Below are 23,502 nucleotides of genomic sequence, written 5' to 3'. Positions count from 1 at the left end.
GGAATGAGGCAGGAGGGGGGAGTTTAAGTGGGGGGGGAGGAAAAACACTATAACTGAAGGGAAGAGGAGCGTGTGTGGGGTGCATGTGGGGAAGGAGGTGGCTAACTGGATGCAAGAAAGGGGAGTTTAAGTGGGGGGGGGAGAAGGAAAGGGAGGCAAAAGTTCTCTCTCCCCCCCTCCTGCCCAAGCCAGCCTCTCTCCCCCCTCCTAAAGCAGCTTGCTTGCTCGCTCTTGCATGTTTCCCAGCATCTGCCCACACTCCCCATTCGTCTGGGAGTCCCAGGGCTTCTGTCTCCACTTTGGGCAGCATGACAAAGCGGCAGCCATGGGCTGGCCAGGGCGGCGCTGCCTGAGCATCCCTGGCATGGCGGTACCAGGACGCGGCAGCAGCACCGGAGCGTGGAGGAGGCAGTGGCACAGCTGCTCTCCTAGCCGCCAGACGCTGAGCCAGGCGGGCTGGACCTTGCGCGCAGTGTGAGTGCCCCAACCCCTGCTCAGGAATGCAGCGCCCGCACTGCCTTGCCTGGACCTCGCTTGGGGTCAGGCTTGGGATGGGGGGGGAGGGAAGGTCAACCTGCCCAGCATAGTTCCCCCACCACACGCCCTCCCCCCGCAAACACCACTCTCTGCGTGCTGGGGGAAGAGTTGCCAGCTTCGAAGTCTCCCTACTCTGGAGTCACTTACATTCCGAGGAGCCGCCCAGTTCCACTTTGTGCGAGGAAAGAGGTGCTTCCCAGCGGAGGGAAGGGAAGGGAAGGAACCGGTGGCAGTCACTGCTGGGGCCAGGCCGCTCGCTCAAAACGGAAGTGTGGACTCAAAGTGTGGCTTCTGAAAATTTATTGAAAACCAGAACACTCCTTTCCGGGTTTGAAGTGTTCGGGTTCCAAGTAGTTCGAGAACTAAGCTGTTAAAAAACCAAGGTACCACTGTACTTCATACTGAATTTACTGTGAAAGTAGAACTGTGAATTTAAAACAACAGGCACTACAAATTTTATACATAACGTATGCGCTATGTGCTTTAAAATCTTAAAAAGGAAGCCCTGTTAAACTGGTAAATTATGAAGTAAAAGCAGTCAAGTGTCTTGTAAACCAAAGAATCTTTAATAAAAATATATTTTTTAAAAAACAGTCAAGTATCCTTTGTTTTAGCCTCTAGTCCAGGTTTCCTCAACCTCGGCCCTCCCAATGTTTTTTGGCCTACAACTCCCATGATCCCTAGCTAGCAGGATCAGTGGTCAGGGATGATGGGAATTGTAGTCTCAAAACATCTGGAGGGCCGAGGTTGAGGAAGCCTGCTCTAGTCTTCCTACTTTTTTGTTTTGAAATTTTAAAAGACCTTTATTTATATTTTCACATTTACACAAAAAAAGAATACACATAATATTCACAATAGCAAACAACCGTGTTAAAAAGTTGTACCGCAATGAGAATATACTCCATTTGTACTTTCTATCAACGTTCAAGTTTTTATCTACGCATTCTGTTTGACTTTATATCTATCATCAATTAACTTTCCTTTCTGTTTACCCAATATATCCGCTGCCCCCCTTTTTTCTCCTTTCCTCGCTCTTAGCAGTCTTTCCTTCCCTTTTATTTCCCATAGCACTTTCTTTTGGGGGGAGGCTTTTGGGGGAGAGGGGGGGTCGCTTTTATCTTAGATAGCAGCCAAACAGTTTATATTAAAAAGTGGATGCTGGAAATTTTTACCACCGTCTGCTCTGTTTAGGGTTCAAGGCTTTTTTGCTGGGGGTCAGTTCTCTCCCTGCACCTGGGTCTCCTCCTCCACCGTTGTTCGCCGATAGATGAGGGTGTCCCTTCCTGGCGCTGCTGGAACCAATTCAGCTCAGAGTCACCCCTTGAGCCTTTTCTGGGGTCGTGTAGCCTTCGCGTCGCCCCAATATTCCCCGCAACAAATGCTCCTGCTTCAGAGAGCTCACGGAGCACACCCGTCCCGCTCACGGCAAAAACCGAAGTCAAGTCAGTCGTCCTACTTTTTGAAGGGCAAGCGTCATCATAAGGCAAATCATGGTTATGAATACCTGCATAATGCAAAGAAACAGCCTAGGAGATGCAGCACATTGTTTGCTTTAATCTTCGGCCATTTGAAAGTAAATGGATCTATTCCTCTTCCTCGCTTACAACAGTTTTGCCAAGATAAAAAGTGCAGTTTACCATTGTCCATGTTTGAACACACCAAAGTTGTTCTTCCTTTCATAATATTCACAGTATCTGCCAGTGAAGTATTGGGGGCATGCACAGAAGCTGCCCAGAATTCGAGTTCCTTCATTTTGACAGCAATGCTAGTTCAGTTTTTTACTTTCAGTAAGACCAATGAAAGGCACTGTTGGCTTACTGAGCTGTTTCCTGCTCTCATAGCTTTGGTTCATCACAACAACAACAAAAAAGCTTTGGTTCATCACATTGAAGACATTTAATATGGTGTGATCCTTTGGGACTGTGGCATCAGCAATTTCTTCAACAAATCTGTGCTCTTGTCTGGACCTGTGCACACGAAGGCAGGTTCCCTTCGAGCAAAGTCGGACTTCTACAAATCCACCAGAATAATTACATCAACAGGTACCCTCTCCTCATACCGTTGTTTGTGATTATTATTACTTATATATTACTGAGGCCGTTTGCATTTGCCTTCTCTCTGGGGCGAAGCTGAGGCGACTAGAAGAAATGGAAGCTGGTTTGTCCATAGGCTTGTTAAGATCCAGAGGTGTCATAGGTTTTCAGAGAAGCAGCAGGAATGGTGCCTGTTAGAAGGAACTTCCTCAACCTCTGGTCCTTCACTCCAGTCATCGACATCTGAAAACTCCTCTTCAAACACAGCATCTTCATAATCTTCCAACTGCCGATAGGCAGAAAAGCTCTCACACTTCTTGTGCGCCTTTCCCTTGGGCCACGTGAATCCCATAGCTCAGCTGGTACAACATCCGGAACTGCTGGAGCCAGAAGTAATACTGGAACAATAACTGGCCCAGGAGCCTGAGCAGACACTGCCAGGAGTGTGAGGCAATGACTGCAGGTCCTTGTTAGGCACCCCTGACAGCTCTTTAGCAAAGTCACGTAACAAGGCTCCTTTAATTTGGAGCAACATTTGAGGAGTCAACTGAAGCTGCACCCAAGTAAGATTACTGGAAGTGCTAGGCAAAGCTTGGGAGAGAGCTAAATTACAGGGCAAACCTGGACTAGAGGTCATGATAATGTTACAGAGAGCAGCTGTGAACAGGAGCCTTATGAGGCACAGAAATGGCCCGAGAGGGAGAAGCAGCAAAAAAAACAAACCCAAAAACCCTCTTCAGAAGGTGCCACAAGTCGTGACTGGACCAACATTACTTCCAGCCCCTCAGAAAAGGCCTCATCTCCACTGGCCTGAAGCAAGGAGTAGGAAAAATATCCAAACTCCCTCCAGTGGCCTGCCTTTTTACTCCAAGCAGATCAGACTTCATTAGACCTAATGGAGTTGGATTAGAAGACAGCCTCAGCAGAGATTATCGCACAATGCCATTGGGTTCTGCCTTCAGCCACCTCCAAATCAGCAGAGCCATGATTTGTTAAAGTGCTGGAACTTAAAAAGGAAACTGTCACTGCACGAGGCTGGATGACTATGATGCTATTAGCTGCCCTTTGGCTTTAAATTTATGTAGGTTTTTGTCATTGCCCCCCCCCCAAAAAAAATGTGGCTGGAATTTTCCTCACAACTGCTGCAGCACTGGCTCAGAGCAAATAGGGATCATCTCCGGTGGGGGTGGGAAACAGGCTAAGCTTCTGTGCGCCTTATGGCCAATAGCTTTGCCAAATGGCTACTTTAAAATGGTGCACGGCTTTGGCACTGGCTGGAGCACAATGGTAGGGCATCAGCGTAAGAACCCAACACCCACTAAAATGCTGAGAGGAAAAACTGGTCTGTTGGAACTCCCAAGGGCCTGAAGTGGTAAGGAAGCAGCCACTAAGGAGAAAAAAATGGAAGGGACTTTCAAAGAGTCATGGAATTGAATCAAGTGACAAGGTGAAAAAAGCAAATGTAGAAGGGATTGAAACAGTCATGGAAAGATGCAGGAAGGGGACTGCCAACCAAACCACACACAAAGAGTGTCCCCTCCCCATTAAAAAAAAACCCAAAACAAAGATTCTTATTTGATATCAAACTCACAAGAATTACCTTTCCCCTTTCGTTGAAGTTGTGACAATTTAGATTTAGAATTCTTTTGTTCCAGCATGGGGGTAGTGGGTTCTGTGATAACCACACGCTGAATGGAAAGCGCTTCCAAAACACAAGCCTGAGCAAATCTGAATAGCCGACAACTGCCTCAGAGTGAAGGCAGGAGGAAGCCACGTAAGGTGAGTGGATATGAGCAAAATCCTGCGATCCTGCCTTTGAAGGCTAGAGGGAGCTTTCACCCCACCTGAGAACATGTTCACTCAAAGAAAAAAAAATCCCCATTAGAAAATGAGTGTTTAGCAAAATACAAGAATTCCTGGAAGCAGATATCACTTTGGTTTTTCTAGTAGGATATAAAATGGGATTAGAGTACCAAAATAATATATACTGAAATCTAATTATTTGATATCATCTAAGCTTTTACCAGTACAACATCACAAAATGAAACAATGCAGTTGTAGCAAGTTTTCTTGTTATGAATGGGGGCAGGGCAGAAAAGGAGTAAGGACAAGGGAAGAGGAATTGACTTAGATTCAACATAGCCATATGAAAACTTGCACTAATTTTTTTAAGCTGATTTTTCAGTTGTAAACACATTCTGCTTTGTGGTTTTTTTTATCTGTACCTGTGAATGAAAACTGCCTAAAACACAGGACTTCATTTAAAGCTAAGGATTTAAAAACCACTCCACATTCAGATAATATGTGAGTGGTGTAGAAAAACAGAGTATCCATAATAGAACAGTATTATAAAAACTGAGAAGTATTTAAAACAACTTTATTTTGGCTAAATGGGTTAGCCCATTTATTAGGGCCAAACCTTTAAAGTAGATAGAAGATTAGATTTTAAAAAAAACAGACTAATTTCCATGCTTTCTTGTCTTGTCTTTGGTATTGGAAGGCAGGACTCTGCCACCCAACTTTGAGTAACTTCTGGTTCCCAACTTTAATCTAGAACAAACCAGTAATTGTATTCAGCGTAATTTGCTGACATTCTAAGGGCTCTCCTTACGTTTACCTGTGTGAGAACTCCGGACTGGATCTGCAATGGCTGAGCTGCTGGTGCCTGTGGCACAATTGGAACAGTGTTGTCCATCCTAACAGGGAAGCCAGAATGCTTTGTGGTTGCCTGAAGACCAGCTGTAAGAAATAAAGGAAAGCGAACAGTTAATCTACTGCTTTGAATTATCTGAACACTTTTCAGAGCCCACTTACCAACAAATGAAACAAAGACAAAGCAAATAATTACTGACACCGAGAAATGCTTAAGTCTATCTACACACTTGGTGCAGCAGACCAGCTGTACAGTCTAAGCAATATTTTTCTGGAATACCACCTATTCAAAAACACCTTCCTTCAAATGAGGCAACGGTGGTGGATTGCCACAAACCCATGTACTGATTCTGCTCTTAACATTCGGGTCACAATGGCATTTGGAAATTGGGGTGCCAGCTGTTGACTGAGAGGCACCTGTATAGTTAAAACAAAGTTTTTCCAGCTCCATGAGAAGCTTCATCCCAGGCTGCAGCTGCTGCAGCCTGGAAACTGGTCATCTACTAGTTGGTAATAAAACATTTTACAGCAAGCCGTTCCAGCTACTGGCAATATCTTTGTATTTTCCACTTTACTGAAAGTGTTTTTTTAGATACCAATATGGAGTGATGCTCTAATAAGACACAGTGGTGCCACGCAAGACAAAATTAATTCGTTCCGCGAGTCACTTCGTATTGCGAAAATGTCGTCTTGCGAAGCGCGACGGAAACCAAGGAAACCAAAACCAAAAAAAATTGAAAAAGGCCGTCTTGCGAAGCATGGCCATAGAAAAATTCATCTTGCGAGGTACCAAAAAAATTGCAAACCGCTTTCGTCTTGCGAGTTTTTCGCTGTGCGAGGCATTCATCTTGTGAGGTACCACTGTATAGGTATATCTATAGATAATTTAGCTACAGCTACAATATGTGGCAATGCAAGTAGCTGTACATCCACAAGAAAGTGCCCTGTGCAATACTCATGAAGGAAACAGGGGACCACCCTGCACCCGACTTCTGTGAAAAGGGACACAATATCTGCACCCTCCCTGGACTCGCTCAGTAATAAAGGTGTGATATAAATTGAATACATAATAATAATCCGCCAAATCCCACTCTATATGAAACAATAAATCCAGGTTTGTCCACAGCAACCCTCAAGTCATCTTGGATTCCTCCACATAGCCTAGAATAAGCGTAAGCGAATCCGTTGCTCAGCTGCACATTGTATCCTATTTTACTTATTTCAAAACTTTAGATTTTCAGAATTTGTATACTGAGCACCATGATGAGTTTTACTTGTAACTCTTAAAACATGATAAAGTGTCAAATTATAACTTAGTGGCACGCATATATATATATTATAATATGTGCACCTTAGCTGATATAGCTTTAAAACTACTATACATTATTTTTGTAAATAGTATGTAAAGACCCCAACACACACACACACACACACACACACACACACACACTTACTTTGAAAAGCAGGAGGACACACAATGAAAGTTTGCTGAAATGGATCCGTTTGGGTGCAGATCTGAGTGGTTCCAGGCTGTAAGGAAACACTCTGCTGTGCCACACCAGTAACTGGTGCTGCAGATGATGGGTAGAGAGCAGACTGATAATTCAGCAGTGAAACATCTGAATTTGCCAGAGACAGAGTAGCAGCAGCTGTAGAATTAGATGCCAAAACACTAGCCTGGAAAACAGGAACAATCATCATTAGAACCAAAACATCTCTTTTGCTCAAGCATTTGAAAATCAACCACAAAACCAATACAAAATCTGGAGTAGAAAAGGTTCAGGCTTTCCGTTCACTTTAACCCGACTTTCAGTCTCGTTGACATATTTTACATCAGACCAGCATGTCATCAAAAGCTGGTGAGCAGTTTAATACTAAACAACTAGTTAGCTACAATGGGAAAGGGTGAGGGATGAAGGCAGGTCACATGAGAGCTGCTCCAAGAGGTCCAAGGCCATGGAGAGCTTTAAAGATCAATGCCTTGAATTGGGTATGGAACTCATAAGCCAGCCACTGCATAGCTGCAGCTTCCTATTACATATAGCATTGATTTCAGATTAAATTCATGATTAATCATCTAGAATAACATCTAGATTATTAAGGAGAATCACTCCAGGAAATGGAAGCCGTTTTATTGGTTTTCATTCTTCAAAAGAATAGTAATAAATAATAATAATAATAATACAGAACTACATACCTGGTGGTGCACAGTATTGAGCTGGTTGTTGAAACTCATGGTGAGGTTTGTGCTTGTGTTCGGTGCAACATGTGTTGTGAATGGGCTTTTTATCTGATTAACTGTGTCATACATATTAACTCTTCGCTTGCATATCTCCATGTTCTGAAAGCAGGATTTCACACTAAAAGGAAATAAGATGTCAAAGAGATTTGTGTGGCTGTGAAACTGTAGTTAGTTACCAAGCATCTAAGGCTACGTGTGCTATGCTTCTGTACCTTATTTTAGCATGCATCAATATAACCATGAGTGCCAACCTCCCTCCATAAAACCCCCGAAGTTCAAACAGTAATGATCAGGGATCAGGAACCCGTGTTTATCCAGATGTTGCTGGACTCCAACTCCCATCAACCCCATCCAGCATGGCAAATGGTCAGAGATAATTGGGAGTTGTAGTGCAACAACTTCTAGAAGGCCAGATGCTCCCAATCCAAACTGTATACTTTAGGGGTGGCTGCCAAGCATCCACTTCCACCTTCCTGTTAGTTTCCTCTCTCCAACCCATATCTGGGATATAAAGATTCTATGAGAAATCAAAGGTGTTGGTGGAAAGCTGGGATAGAGAATAAGTAGCTGCAACAACTTTTTTTTTTAAAGTAACTCCATTGATAATACACTTTGGGAATTCCTTTGATTAAATCAAGTGTGCTCTAATTTGAATTTATTTTGTGTTAATGTGAACTTCTAGAAGGCTTTCATATGCTTTAGTTTTCCTTGTCTCAACCCTGAGGGAGGGACAGGTTACAAGGGTGAATGAATAAATGAACGAACATTGTTTCATACATCTGTCAGAAACTTACTGGTTGCTATGTGGGAAATCCAGTAGATGGTTCATTGTCACAAACTGATGGTTCAAAGTCTTCAGCGGAGTAATTCTCTTATCTGCATCAATTGTCAACATTTTCTTCAACAAATCAATGTACTCCCTTCGATCCGCCTTCTCTGCCAACATGTCTGTTCCCTCCAAATCTGTAGACATATTTACCTTGTAGGAGAAAAAAATTAGAACTTGATCTTTGTTGCATAAACCATTGATTTTATAGCAGGCAAATTACTAGATACACAATATAGGGTTTTTTTAGGGTCTCTGAGAATGCAGAATGATTTCAACTTTAAGACTCAGGATCTCATTCCTTCCTCTTCTGGTTTCTCTAATATATGGATATTGGGGGGAAATCAGACTGTTTTATTATTTAAAGAGCATGTTCAATAGAAGTGAAAATGAAATCTTACTCATGTTTACTCAAAAATAAGACCCAGTGAGTTCACTGGAGCTTACACCCAAGGAAGAGGGCACAGAATTGCAAACTTAATTCCTGAGGAAGGGAATATAATTGATTCCTATGTAGAGCAAGTGTAAAATACTACTGCTCTGGGTAATTATGCTTATAGTACCGTGTTTCTCATATTATAAGACATGTCTTATATTTATTTTTTCCTCAAAAAAACACACTATGGCTTATTTTCAAGGGATGTCTTATTTTTTTCCTCCTCCTCCTGCTGCAGCCAGCATTGCTGCGGCGCCTATCACTATGTCTTATTTTCGGGGTATGGCTTATATTCATTGAATGCTTAAAAATCCTGCTATGGCTTATTTTATGGGTATGTCTTAAAATATGAGAAACAGGGTATAAAAGGCATCATTATTTTTCTCAGCAGCTCACCTGCGCCATGTCGTCCAAACAGTTGAAAATGTACTTCCGAGCTTCCTTTGATTTTATTCCTGTCTCTAATTCATGTTCCTCTGGAGTCTATCAAATAAAATACATGTTACAAGCAACTCTAACAAGGTTTTAGAGTTCAGTGCAATAAAAGCAAAGCTAGGTCAACAAGCAATCAGCCGTTGACAAATGGAATTCCCTATGAAGCAGAAATGATAGGCCATCATAACCTTGCTACCTAAGCTTGTGAAAATTGACACTGTGCCAAATTAATGTTCTCATCTATATTCTCAAGGACAAATACAAGCCAACCTGAGCAAAGTATCAGATATTTTACAAGGCAGCCACAATGTGAAGCTTCAGATGTTTCTAAACAGTAGTTCAAACTCTGAAAGTTGATTTTAAATCTCTGGGTGGCTTTACAGCAAAGGGGATTGCAAAAGCGATTTTCTGACAGTATATCTTTTAGTAGAAAGAGGGTTTGTCACTGAAAAATTTTCTGAGAACTAATGTTAATGGCCTTAAATCTTCTAAAAAGATGTTATAAGAGAGCCTTCTGTGCATGTATCTTTGTAACTCTCTAAAAGTGCTTTCCTTTCCTATAACATTCAGCTGAACAAGTTAGTTGTTTTAAATTGTTTTTGATATTGTTTTGAAAACTGTAACCCACCATGAGACCTTATGGCAAAGGGCATACAATAATTAAATCAATAATAATATTTTTTTAAATGAATGTAATTAAAATCAAGAATATACTTTTTTGTTAAAGTCCAGCCAAACAGAAAAGACTCACTCCTGCGTACAAATAAGTCACACCAATAAGTAGCCCTCTTTATTGTAGTTGTTTCACGGGATGTGCCCAGATAAGAAATGCATGTGCTCAGCAGTTAAGTCCCACTGAATTTAATTGGGCTTCCTCCCAGGTAAATGGGGTTAGGTCTCCAACCAAAGTTAATCTTCACCTAGTGGTGAACATGCAATAACTCAGGCATCGCCAAATTTGGCCCTCCAGATGTTTTAGCACTACAATTCCCATCATCCCTGACCATTGGTCCTGTTAGCTAGGGATGATGGGAGTTGTAGTCCCAAAACATATGTAGGGTGGAGTTTGGGGGTGCATGCAATAACTAAAGGTTTTTCCTCTACATAAGCTGAAAACACTGCTCTTAAGACAATAAATTGAATGTCTGAAAAAATAAAAACCTTTAGTCTCCACAATGGGTATCCCAAGTTTGGATCTCGATTAAAAAACCTGCTTGTTTTCGTTCCTGCACTCAGTAGGTACTCAGCTGGAAGTCCTTGCGTTTGTGAAATGTAACGAATCTGCAATGGAAAAAAAAAGTCACCTATGATAAAGGCAGAATGCTGTGTCAATAATTACCTGCATTGGGATCTTTTCTTTTTTTAAACTGCCTCAGTCAATATTCACTTAACTGATTACCATGCTGAAGCAAATACATTTCTCTGCAAACCTTGGTTGTTTAATATATTGTACTGCATTATGCAGTTCCAACCATATCTTGGGTCAGATTCCCAATTTCTGGTTGGGCTGAACTGATTTATAGCCTGGACCCAGGAAACAATCATTCCAGTGGATTCCAATGTTGTGTTAATGAACTCTGATGGCTCCACAACATCTTTTGAAAGCGTCTCAGAGCCGGCGCATTGAGAAGGCCTTGTCCCACAAGGAAGGCACAGAGCTTAAATGCTCTCATGTGCTGGGTAACCTGAGCAGACCTGGTGCTCCACCTTGCCGGCATTTAATTTGTGTGATTTTAACCAGCCTACCTTCAACTGCGTATGATTAAAATCAATTGTACTGTATGTCCAAACTAGGGGTCATGGGTTGTTTCACTCCAAGCAAATCACGACCAAGGTTTGTTCATTGAAGCCACAATTCAAATGTAACACTAAACTATAAAATGTGATTTGTTTGTCCTGAAGAGAAGAATATAGCCCAGACCAATGGATTCGTGGTAAACCATGAACAATGGTGTAATTGGAAATGGCAGTGAAAAATGTGTGTGCCTTGATCAGAAGGAACCACATGACCCCCATCTACCAACCCAAAGGAACATTCAAAAGAGCTGAGGGAACAAAGTGCTCATTGAGCTGGTCCCACCAAGATGAATACGCCCGGTATCTTGAACTGCAATTGCCTAAAAGTATGCCTGCAGTCAGCTTAAGCAGAGGTAGGAGGGAGCAGCACTGATTCAGGCAAAGCACAACATCAGTGAGTATGCCCCATCCTTCATCAGCAGAGAGGTGTTGTCTACAGTACTGCATGAGCATGGCCAGGGCAGAAGGCTCCATGCCACCAGGCTTAGCAGTAACCTGGTGGGTCATAACTTGCACCCTGTCTGAAGTGTTTTAGATGTGGTCTGGGGGTAGAAATAATTTAATGTTGTCAGCATAGTATGCTATCTACCAGTAGCCTATCCATTCAAAAGAATTTTAGACAGCCTGGTGATTTATATAATCCTGTAATTTCTGGTCTTGGTTACTGGAACGGAATGGGGCAATGCAAAGCACTACAAATGACCAGTGCTTCTCGCATGTCACAAAATAGCTCCCACTTGCTAACAACCAAGGAGCTTTCTAGAATGAATTTGTAATATCTTGTAATATCTGAAAGCACATGCTTACTTGTATGTGTCCATCTGAAAACAGTAGGACTATTGATCAAATCCAACCAGCTCTCTAGATCAAATGTGAAGTGCTCATGAATTAGATGTTTATAATCCAATCACAAATGCATTTGCAGTGAAATCCTAACATTATTTCCTCAGAGGCAAACCTCAATGAGTACAATGACACTTATTTCTGATTGAAGCTGTTTAGGACTGCAGGCTTAAATACCATGAATTCATCTTAGGGCACCTTTTTGTTAGGAAAAGTGTGGCTAAATTTGGATAGGCATTATCAAGTGCTAAAGTGATATAAAATCCATTAAAATTTGAATGTTAACTATATAAACATCTACACAAACTTGCCTGATCATATTCTGAAGCTCCAGGATACAGTGGCCAACCAAGAAAAAGCTCAGCTATCACACAGCCCAGCGACCACATATCAATGGCTTCACAAAATGGCAAACCAAGGATGATTTCAGGAGCTCTGAAAAACATGCAATATTATATTTGCTTATTACTCACAACTTCACAAATCCCACAAACTTGACTGAATTAAAAAGTTTAGATTATATCAAATGTATAGCCAAGAATGAATGAGCAAAACTTATAGCAAAACCAATTAACAGTGCTAGGGCATCTTAAAGACTAAAACATTTATTGCAGCACCCCAGATAATGTATGGCATCTGGTAGAGTGTGCTCTTGTCCTACAAATACTTATACCATAACGACATTGCTATCCTGTACTGCAAGAGTATTACCGATCACCCTCTGAAATCTGTCAAAACTGATACCATTATCCTAAAGTACATTTTTCTTCTTTAATAAATGGAACAAGCAATACACGTAGTTTCCGTAGTACCAGCTCAATGCAGTCTTCTATTTAATAAGTTCAGTTTAGGTAGTCTAACAGAGCCATAGGAATTATAACAACTGTTGTCCCTCTGGTGACAGGGGGGCTCTTTCATCCAGAGATGCTCCAGAGGTTTGAGGAACCCTCTGAAACAGGGTTTGAGGTGGCACAAAGTACTGCAGAGGGGACTGCCAAATATCACTTCAATCCCCACTCTGACGACAGACCGTTCCTCTGGATCAAAGAAATTTGATACAACCACACTTCCCAAACCTAAGCACTATATACTTCAAAGTAATGCTTTTATGTTCAATGGGGTTTACTCTGTGGGCACAGAATCATGACTTTTCCACACAATCAACCTTGGGCTGTATATTAATGCACTCACATTTGGGATAACTCAGTGAACTAAATTCAATAGGAATAGCTCCTAAATAATTACTGCTAACTAAGGTATAAGATCAGCCTGTTTACGTTTTAAAGGCAATATAGTGAGAAAATGATCTGACAAATTTAGCACACAATTCCCTACATTTAAATCACAATCCCTGTCTTCGCAGTACATTTGAACACGGGATTATGGATTATTGGGACTGAAAATCATTCTTATGATTATTATCTTAATCATGGCTTGTTGGGAACAACCAACTCACAATACTGTTGGATCAGTCCATCAACCTCTGATGGATGATTTAGAAGGATTGGGTCACTTTCGCAGTGTGTGCCAGTATCTGTACTCAGCAGAGTTACATCTCAACACAGCTCCTTCCTTGGAAGTGTTTTTGGGGTTGAAGGTACACACAGTAGACAATAAACACTCATGGATGCCATAAAGCAGGCATGTCCAACAGGTAGATCATGATCTACTGGTAGATCATTGGACATCTGCAGTAGATCACTGGTAGATCATTGGCTCTCCCCAAAGAAGCTGAACAACTGTGGCTCCCCTAAAAAAAGCTCGACATTTTATCTCATCCCTGAAAAAACTCAACAACTTTGACCCAACCCCCCCCATGGGCCTTCCTCTTCCCTAAAAAAAGCCCAACAACTTTGACCTGAACCCCCCAAAAGGGGGTAGATCACTGCCAGTTTTTAACTCTGTGAGTAGATCACAGTCTCCTGGGAGATGGCCACCCGTCAAGTTTACTTGACAGGAATAAAAGCATATTGGTAGCAAATATATATACAGGCATTCACCACTGCTGCGGTCAAGGCAGTGAAAGTGATGCCAGACCCAATACTTCTAAATCATTCATCAGAGGTTGATGGATTGATCCAACAAATATCTGGTTCAGAAATAACATCAATGCAGAGATCATGGCTTGCTTTTCCCAAAAGCCAGGAAGAGCAATGCAGGCATGATTTCACTTGTGCACAGCAAGCCATGGTTTATGCTTACCATGACTACTGGGTACCCATTTGAATATTGCAGCTGCCGGACAACATCTGAGCTTCCCAACACTCCAACAAAGATACCACAATTTTCACACCGTGTGGCTTCCAAGTGCCAATGGCCATATGCCACGTTGAACTCAAACTTGGGCACATCCAAAGTCATCTCAAACCCTTAAAAAGTTTTAAGTGCTTATTCATGTGGCAAGGATGCTTACCATTGGAGAAATATAAATTCCCCGTCGGGATTTGTTTGGGCTTTTGAATTCTGGCTATGTTATTCAATCTACTGCATTTTACATCCCAAATTTTTGGAGCATAGAAGTTCTTTTTCTAAATGTCAAATAATGAAATTTCCCCCCCTTGGCATCTGCAATCTGCTTGCAGCAGTCAGGCTTCTGAGTTCCCACTCAACTTTACCAACCCAGTTATTTGCAAAATATTTGTAAATATCTTTCAAGTTGAAAACCCAAATGGAAAAGAAACAGGAAAGGATAAATGGGAAGCAGACAAAAAGCAGACAGGCATGATTTCAGGAGACAATTTACCTATCAAGTACCACAGGATGAATGCCATGCAAAAAAGCCTGTTGTTTAAATAAATGAAATGGGTACTTACCTATAATAGCGCGATTGCAAGTAAGTGGAACACACAGCTTTCGACACATGACTAGCAGAGCCAAAGTCTATGACCTTCACCCTATATGGCTGGCGTACAGGGTCAACCAGCATGATGTTTTCAGGCTTCAGGTCAGCATGTATTAGACCCAGGCTTTTCAGTTTCATCAAGGCAGTGGCCACCTGCTGCAAAATTGGCCGAATGTATTTCAGAGGCAGGGGGCTAAACTTATTTTGTTTTAAGAAGTCGTACAAGTTTTGTTCCAGCATCTCAAACACCAGGCATGTGTGGTTTTTATGTTGAAAACACTCATAAGACCGGACGAAGTTGTATTCATCAGCATTCTCACTACTCAGCCGGGACAGGATGCTCACTTCGATCTGCCCCTGCCTGGCATAGGAAGGGTGGTTTTTCAGGATTTTGATAGCTACAATCTCCTTGGTGCTCCGCTTCCAGCATTTTGCCACCTGGCCAAAGGTCCCTCGGCCCAAGAACTCCAGGACTTCATAGCTGTTTGTCATGGAACAAAGGATTTCATGCTGGACCAGCTGGTAATCCCCTTCGCCACTGGAACTACTGCTTTTCGTTGTTACAGTGGTGGTAGTGGCCGCAGCACCCACCGCAGGTCTGTTTTGCAGCATGAGAGGTGGATGTTCCTCAATAATTTGCACGCTACCGTTGCTGTCAACTTCCTCACTTTTCCTTTTTAATCCACATTTTTGGTACGGTTCCAGCAAAGCAATGTTAGCCCTGTGTGTTAGGGCCTGGCTGCTTTGGAACGACGTTCCACCACTGCCTGTGCTGTCGGCTGCTGTGACCACAATGTGCTCAACTGAAGGAGCAGGGAGATGGAGGCTCTGGTCATAAGCAGGGATGCTGAAGTTTGCTACCTGGTGAGAGGAGCTGGCTGGCCCTTGAGCACCTGGGAGGTTTTTGCTGTGACTGTAATACTCGCCACCGTTACTCGGTCCTGAAACATCCCAGCTAGAGGGCTCCACTTTCAGTTTCTTGGCACTGCAGAAGGCACTCGAAGATACTGATGGGGGGGAGAATACCTGCAGCTGTGAGGCCATACCTGAAGAGTAAACAAAGAGCCAATTAATGAATAAGCAATAAATATATCACACAACAAGAAATCACACAAGAAATCAGGGCTTGCTGATCAGAAGGTTGGCGGTTCGAATCCCTGTGACGGGGTGAGCTCCCGTTGCTTGGTCCCAGCTCCTGCCAACCTAGCAGTTTGAAAGCACGTCAAAATGCAAGTAGATAAATAGGAACCGCTACAGCGGGAAGGTAAAGAGTGTTTCCGTGTGCTGCTCTGGTTTGCCAGAAGCGGCTTTGTCATGCTGGCCACATAACCTGGAAGCTATACGCCGGTTCCCTTGGCCAATAATGCGAGATGAGCGCGCAACCCCAGAGTCGGTCACGACTGGACCTAATGGTCAGGGGTCCCTTTACCTCTACCTTTATATCACACAACAAGAAATCATACTTGGAAAAAGAGAGCCAGATTCACAGCTCTTTTTACCCACCAAGTAATAATGGCCAGTGTGTGACCTCACCAAGAGTTTCCCAAAGGTAACAAGGGAAATGGCTCTTTCCATAGATTGCCTACAGCTACTCACAAACTGCCACAGCAGCCAAACAATATTAGATTCTTGGTGACCCTGGCCGGTGGGTATACATAGATAGGGGGACCAGGAACAAAGAACAATAAATAACTTTTTTGTGGGGGTGTACAACTTTCCTTGTACCGGTAAGTGGTCAAATGCCTGGTTACAAGGAAAACTGCTGAAATGTTACTTTAAGTCAGGTGTGCGGAACATGTGAGTTAATAAAATGGCTTTTGAGTAGATGTGCTAGTTAAAGTATTGTGGAGTTAACATTTGCATTAATTTGCTGTTTTATAGGTTCCATCATTTCCTTTATGCACTACTACATACAACACGTGTAATCCATCTGACCATGACCAAACAAGTTGTCCATCCTACCTCTACTGAAATACAAACCACCTACAATTAATGACAGAAGTCACTATGTCTTCCCAATAATTACTCCTAGACAGGTCATGCTTCCCAAAGGATACTTTACTCCCCAACCTCACTCCTAGAGGCAAGTCATCCCTAAGGATACTTCAGCTCGACTGTGCTGCAAAGTATTTTTTTAAAAAAAACCAACCAACTGGCTTTTAGTTCATTTCAAAGGTGCCTTGAGGACATGGAAGAAAAATGTTTTTTGTTTTGTTTAAGTACAACTTAACAAAAACTAACACTGACTAGAAAATGCTAACTTAAGAAGGGAATGTGCCTGACCACCATCAGTATTGCAAAAGGGGCACCAACACTGCCTTCAATTAAGCAATGTCAGGATCAGATGCTACTCATGACTGGTGCTGATGAGCTGATTATTTCTTATACTGCAGCTTTACTGTTTTTATTTTGCTACATTTCAGTTTTGTGGTTCTGTGTGATGAAAAGCAATATACAGGTACATTAAAGTACATTAAAGTAAACACTAGCAATTTCATAATGGAAGGTTACCTTCAGATACAAACTGTTAGACCATTTATGTTTTTGTCTCAAGTGTCACAGAGAAAAGACAGCAGACTCCAACTGGCCCTTCAAAGTCCAGTCCAAATATTTGTTTGTCAGGCCTAATTAGGGGGACAGATTTTAATCTGCAATGCCTTACAAAACAGGTTATGGACTTCCAGCTACCAGCAGCCCAACTAGCATGGCCAACAGCTGGAGGTGATGGTAATTCTAGTTCAAAGCATTAGTTCAAAACATCCAGAGGGTAACCTTTTGATCATTTGCTTTTACAGTGAAAGGAAAGTAAGGCTCAAGAAAAGAGACTGGCAAACACTCTCTCCAACTTGCAGAGCCCGAGTTTAAAAACTTGTGTTTTTAGAGACTAACAGAGCATTTGCCAACAGCTATTCAAGCCACATTTCCTGCAAGACCTTAGTAGTAGTGTGACACCAGACCACAGCCAATTCACACATACCGGTAAGTCTTTTGACTGTGACTAAGGTTTAGATGCTTTCATAATTGTTCTCATTTTGCGAACTAGGGTAGTTTCTCCATTTTGAAACAGTGGTTCATTCACAGTAGTGTTGACACTGTTGTGCCAGCTAGCATTGAAAAGTTTGCTAGGAGTAGAAACAATGTCAATGAAGCAAGTTATTCCATCAATACAATTTGACATTGTCCATAGAGGACAATGACAAGCCTCTGCTTGTGTCGTCATTCATAATGCCCCATGTAAGCTGCCGCTCTTTTACTCATTGACCCGATTCACACAACACAAAGCACATGAACAAGCAAACATGCAGGTTCCCAAAGACAAGACTGGTTGCTTTGTTCCTCTTCTGAGCCCGATACTGTGGTTTGGCTTGGCCATTATGTCAAAATGCAGGCTTGCAGTTTTATCTCAATCCAGGCAAACCATGAGCCATAGTTAATATTTATTCTTTGGATATAACATGACTAAGCCAAACTATGGTTTAGCTCAGAGCAGTGCAGCAACAGTGTTAAAGAAGCAAAGGAGGCATGTTGTTCTCTCTGCGAATTCACATGTTTGCTCTTTCATATTAAACCATTGTTTGGCTCACTGCTACAAGTAATCTGGGCCAGTCAAAAGAGCAGCTCTGAAAAAAGTGTATCAATTTACTTATGTCGGAATTTTGGTGTGTCACTACATGCAGCTATGAAGACTGCCAAATTAACTCATTGTTGCCCGCGATGATAAGACACTATCCAGAGGAAGTTACACACACTTGAACCACCAATTTAAAGTATGCTTTGGTCTCTTCTAGACTGCACATAAAGAATTCAAGAATGTTTCATCAGACTTTGATTACCCCAACATGAAAACAGAGTGTTCCTTAAACTCTTCTGTGATGTACTGGAAGACCAAGACAGTCAGAAAATAAGAAAACATGACACATGACAAAAGCCTGAGCCAAAGCAGCCATTTCAAAACCCTGCATCAGATTGCCAACTGAAGTGACACACACATTACACAATATTAAAGCTAACAATTCCTGGAAATAATAAATATCCTAAACACTGGCAGCCTAATGTTCAACTTGCTATTCTATTATCAATTTGAGCTTTTAATGCAGGATGGCAAATGTGACCTAACAGGCATTACTGAAACCTGGTGGGATGAGAATCATGACTGGAATGTAAAAATTGAGGGGTATAACCTATTCAAAAAGAGCAAAACAAACAGGAAGGGAAGAGGAAGAGCATTACATGTAAAGCATGTATACACTTGTGAACAGATCCATGACCTGGTCCTGGAGAGTTGAAGGCAGATTGAAAGTACATGGATAAAAACTGTAGGGGGGAAACAATAGTGACCTTACTGCAGGTGTCTGTTATAATCCTCCAAGCCAGACTGAAGAGTGGATGGTGCCTTCCTACAACAGATTACCAAACATTCAAAAAGGAGAGCTCTGGTAGTCATGGGAGACTTCAACTACCCTGATATATGCTGAAACTGACTCTGCCAAGAATGTATGGTTCAACAAATTCCTCCACTGGCAATTTCATTTCCCAGAAGATGGAAGAAGCAACAAATCTCTTGGACCTGTTTCTCACCAACAGGGAGGAACTGATAAGTACTGGGAGGAAGTGATCATGTCCTCTCGTGTTTCGTTATACAGAGGCAAAGGAAAGCTGAGTGTAGTTGGACATGCACTCTGGGCTTTCTGAAGGCTGATTTCAAAAAGTTTAATGAACTACTGGGAATATACTAAAAGAGAAGGGAGTCCAAGATGGATGGGGGTTTCTTAAAGGTGAAATATTGAAGGTACAAAGGCAATTCCAACAAGAAAGTAAAGTAGGAGGCATCTACTGTGGCAGCATAAGATCTTACAGATGAGATTTAAGTACAGCATGGATTAGAGTATACAGAAGGAGCAAACAGATGCAGGGAGAAGTCAGGTGGGCCAAACCTCAGAATGAGCTCAGGCTTGCAAGAAAGGTGAAAAATAAGAGGTTTCTTTGGCTATGTTTGAAGCAGAGAGAGAACAGAAAAGTACGGTAGTAGTCCTCTGCAATCTGCATGGAGCAGTGCTATGGGTGATAGAGAGAAGGTGGAACTGCTTAACACCTACTTTGTCTCATCTTCACCCAAAAGGAAAGCACTGCCCAACCTGGTGGTAAAAGAATAAGCAATGCAAGGAGAGCTGCATCCGAAGATAGGAAAGAACACCTAGCTACTTTAAATTAATTCAAATCTTCAGGGCCTTGGAGAACCTGTAAGGTTCCTGCAGTCTGGGGGCAGGTAAATGTCCCCACCTTTAAAAAGCAGGGGAAAGAAGACCCAGGTGATCAGCTTAATAACAGTGATACCAGGAAGTACGGTAAAAGTGCCACTGTATTCTACCTTGATCAGACCACACCTGGAATCCTGTGTCCAGTTCTCAGCACCACAATTCAAGAAGGATATTGACAAGCTGCAGAGGAGGGCAAATAAGTTGTATTTCTTCCAGATTCCAAGAACCGTAGTATATTTAGTTTTTCTGAGATCAGCTAATCCATTTGTTCAAGCTGCCTCAGTGGATGCTTTAACCACTCACTGCAAACATCTTTCATATCTTACTGTAATTAAGCCAGGTTGTAGTAAAAGTGACTGCTCTGATCTCTAAACCAAGATAGCAATGTCTTGTACGCACTACTTATTCAAGGGCAGATTAAAGGAGCAACATGAATGTTTTCTCTGTGATTTTGGCAAAGACTCAAGTGTTTTCAAGAGCTAAAATCCTTTCCAACAGTTATTCCAACTCTGTCAGGAGCATGATGCATGTAAAAACCAGTAGTTATGAAGGGAAGAGTTTGGCTCCAAGAGATGGCCCTTCAACTTCTCACTCCCACACAACATCTGTCCCCAAGGATAAATGCTGTACTAAAAACATCATATTAAGTTTCAAAGAACAACCACAACACAAGTTTCAGTAAAACACTTTTATCAGTATCCAGGAAACTGTTTTAACTCCCAACCCATTTTGTATGTAAGCTATGTCAGATGCCACATTGGCAATGTTCATGTTTTATAAAATTGATCTTAATGCAAAATGCTATCAGTAAAAATGAACACATTTTTGCTGCTACCAATTCTTCAGCCATCTCAACAAGTTCACACTAGCCACTCATCTAGTTCTAAAAAAATATTAGGGTGTGATCTCCACAGTGGCAGGTTCTACATTTCAGGGTGTTGTGACCTAGATAGCTTTAGAGGTCGGACTGCACTATCATAGCAAATTTCTATACAGATCTCCTCAGTTACTACATCAACACACACGCAGAGCTTACAAAGATACCACAGTCCTAGACTACATAAATATTTGGTTCTGTACAAGGCATTTAGCTGTTGTTCACAAGCAGGAAGTAAAATTAAAGCTATATTCTGCTTGAAGCAATGTAGTACAATACTTGCTTTAAGATGTCAATATAAAGCATGTTATCACTCGTGCACTTTGTGGGGTCTTAGAGAATATCTATAAGTGCACGTGCATTAGCCTCACCAACAAAATATCAATAATGAAAAACAGCATTTTTAGAACCTTTATTCACTTCATAATGCCTACTCCAAATGAAGATTTCAAGACCCAAGTTGTCTTCTATGATAAACTCAGAGCCCCCATTATAGAACTTGAATGCAAACTGAACAATTGGTTTACAGCCTGAGGAACATTACTAAGGCCAGTTTTTTCCACAGTAGATAATATCAGTCTAGCTACAGAATTTTGCTACTTATACCTGTACCCATCTAAGAACACTAAAACAGGTTATCTGGATGCCCTCTGAATACAGCACTAAATACCTGCTTTGACTCCAAGCATAATCATTCTGTGATGTATTTAATAACAGCATTTGCAACAACAGAATGCTACAATGCACGCAAAGCATTTAAGTTTATCAGAACCATCAGCTGTAAACCAAGAGTTCATTTGTTCAGCTACTAAAATGCCAAGTAATCTCATAGTGAAAACTTTTGCTATGGGAATAGAATCACAATACCACCGTGAGGAATTCATATGAGCAAATTTTCCTGATGAATGCCTTACACTTTGGTTTTTTACTTGTTAAAACACATTAACATTTTTGCTAAAGGTTCTAGTTCAGTTCAACAGAATCACCTAGCAATCCCCCTGCAGCTCTCCCTCACAAAAATCTCCAAGTAGGGCTAGAGTCGGACCATCCCATCTGAAACTCTGGAGAGGTGCTGCCATCCAGTGTAGACAACATTAGCACTAGATGGACCAGTGATCTGACTCACTATAAAGCAGCTTATGTTCCCATAATCCACACCCAAGCGTCCAGTTTGAAGGATTCCAGCAGAGAGAAGAAATGAAGACCATCTCAGAGCCTACACTGGACTATGGACTATCCACTCCCCACCACAGGGTCATTCTGCTATAGGGCAGGGTGAGGAGCAGCAGTAGACTTTTCAATACGTTTATTTTCTTTAGCACGTTTTCTTAAAGTGTGCTTTAATATTTGTATAATAAATGTGCTTTAGTATTTCTTATAAGCCACCCTGGAAGGATATATATCTTGAGAGGGGCGATAAAAACGATCGTAATAATTAAATGAATAAGCACAAGTACAGGAAAGCTGACGATGGCGGTAGAATATGCCTCTGAAGTTCTTAAAAGGGACTTATTTCAATGATCTGTAGTTTAAACTTGGCAGAGGCGGAAGGCGGGGGAGAGAGAATATGAAAATGCCCTACCCACTCACTAACCGGAGGCCCCAGCGACGGGCGTAATGGGAAAGGATTACACAGCGCCCCACTCGCTGGACATTTTTCATTTTTTACAGTGGGGAGGGGAACCTCGTGGATTAACAGGTTGTTGCGGAGCATAAGCAAGAGAAACACAGGAACCAGAGACTCGCCCCTCGACGGGCGACTCACCCGGGGCCTCCCCACCTCCCAAGAGCTACGCGATCTGGCTGGCAACGCTCGGCCTCCGCCTCCCCAGGCAGGCCTCAGCGGACATCGAGTGCGATGATGGCGGCCTCTGAACCCGAGAACCGACCTGCCCACATCCCACGACAGAGCGCCGTCCCCGCCCGCTGCATCCCACCCCGAGGCCTCCCCGCGAGGGGCCGCCCGGGCACTTACTCGCCGCCGTTGGGGGTGTCTCAGCCACGGGCCGGGCCGGGAGCTGCCTGCCGGTGCCTGGGGACGAGCGGGCGCATCCTAGCCCCGGGACACGGGGCCGGCCCGGGCAAGGGGGAGCGCGGCCGCCGCGGCCTTCTCGAGGCGGCCAGCACAGGGGCAGCCCCCGGGCCTCTCGGATGCCGCTGACGCCAGGCTTCGGCCCCCGTCGCCCGCCAGCGAGCCCGGCCCGGCCCCCGCTTCTCTTCCAGCCGCCGCGCCCTCTGGGCCCCTCCGCTCAGCCCAGCTGCTCCCGCTCCGTTCCGCGCCCCTCTCTCGACTGAGTCAGGCGGAGCCAGCCGAGCGCAGCACGCGGGCTAACGCCTCACGCTCCGAGCGGCGAGGCAGAAGCAGCCGAGCGCCGAGGCAGGGATGCGAACAGCCTCTTTCTTTTTTCCCCTCCCCCGCTCTCCACGTGATCAGCGGCGGTTGAGCCGCGCCGATTCCGCGGAGGAATCGAGGCTCGCCGTCGTGACGCGGGAGACATTTTCTCCGATTGTCGCGGCCACGAAACGTTACAAAAACGCAAATCATAAACACTCAGCCCCCCCTCCCCCCCAGGCACCCGGATCCACCTCATTTGGCGAGGAGGGGGGTGGAGAGATACAACCCTGGACCATCAGAGCGCAGATATGAGGCGCGTTTACAGTGGAAACAGCAAACCCTGCTGCCCTTTAAAGGAGCGCCTCCATGTTAAGTGCGCCAAGGCACAG

General features: G+C 43.1%; 1 protein-coding gene across 5 annotated transcripts in view; it reads right to left on the bottom strand.

Moving 5' to 3' along the window:
* Positions 1-23,502, bottom strand: part of HIPK1 (homeodomain interacting protein kinase 1) — a 41,055-nt gene that overhangs the window by 16,950 nt on the left and 603 nt on the right. For 4 of the 5 annotated variants that reach the window (XM_035121699.3, XM_035121700.3, XM_035121702.3 and 1 more), the window contains exons 2-9: positions 14,615-15,689; positions 12,113-12,236; positions 10,323-10,442; positions 9,123-9,209; positions 8,259-8,443; positions 7,420-7,582; positions 6,677-6,899; positions 5,188-5,309 (exon numbers count right to left, since the gene is read on the bottom strand). In XM_035121699.3, the coding sequence (XP_034977590.1) occupies positions 5,188-5,309; positions 6,677-6,899; positions 7,420-7,582; positions 8,259-8,443; positions 9,123-9,209; positions 10,323-10,442; positions 12,113-12,236; positions 14,615-15,689 (2,099 nt within the window). Of the gene's footprint in view, positions 1-5,187; positions 5,310-6,676; positions 6,900-7,419; positions 7,583-8,258; positions 8,444-9,122; positions 9,210-10,322; positions 10,443-12,112; positions 12,237-14,614; positions 15,690-22,753; positions 23,072-23,502 lie in introns of those variants that run through there. The other variant, XM_035121701.3, reaches the window with a different exon arrangement.

This window comes from Zootoca vivipara, chromosome 7 (genome assembly GCF_965207765.1).
Source record: "Zootoca vivipara chromosome 7, rZooViv2.hap1.1, whole genome shotgun sequence".
NCBI lineage: Eukaryota > Metazoa > Chordata > Lepidosauria > Squamata > Lacertidae > Zootoca > Zootoca vivipara.
The sequence above is the reverse complement of the archived record's forward strand: the minus strand, read 5'-3'. Positions and strand labels throughout refer to the sequence as shown.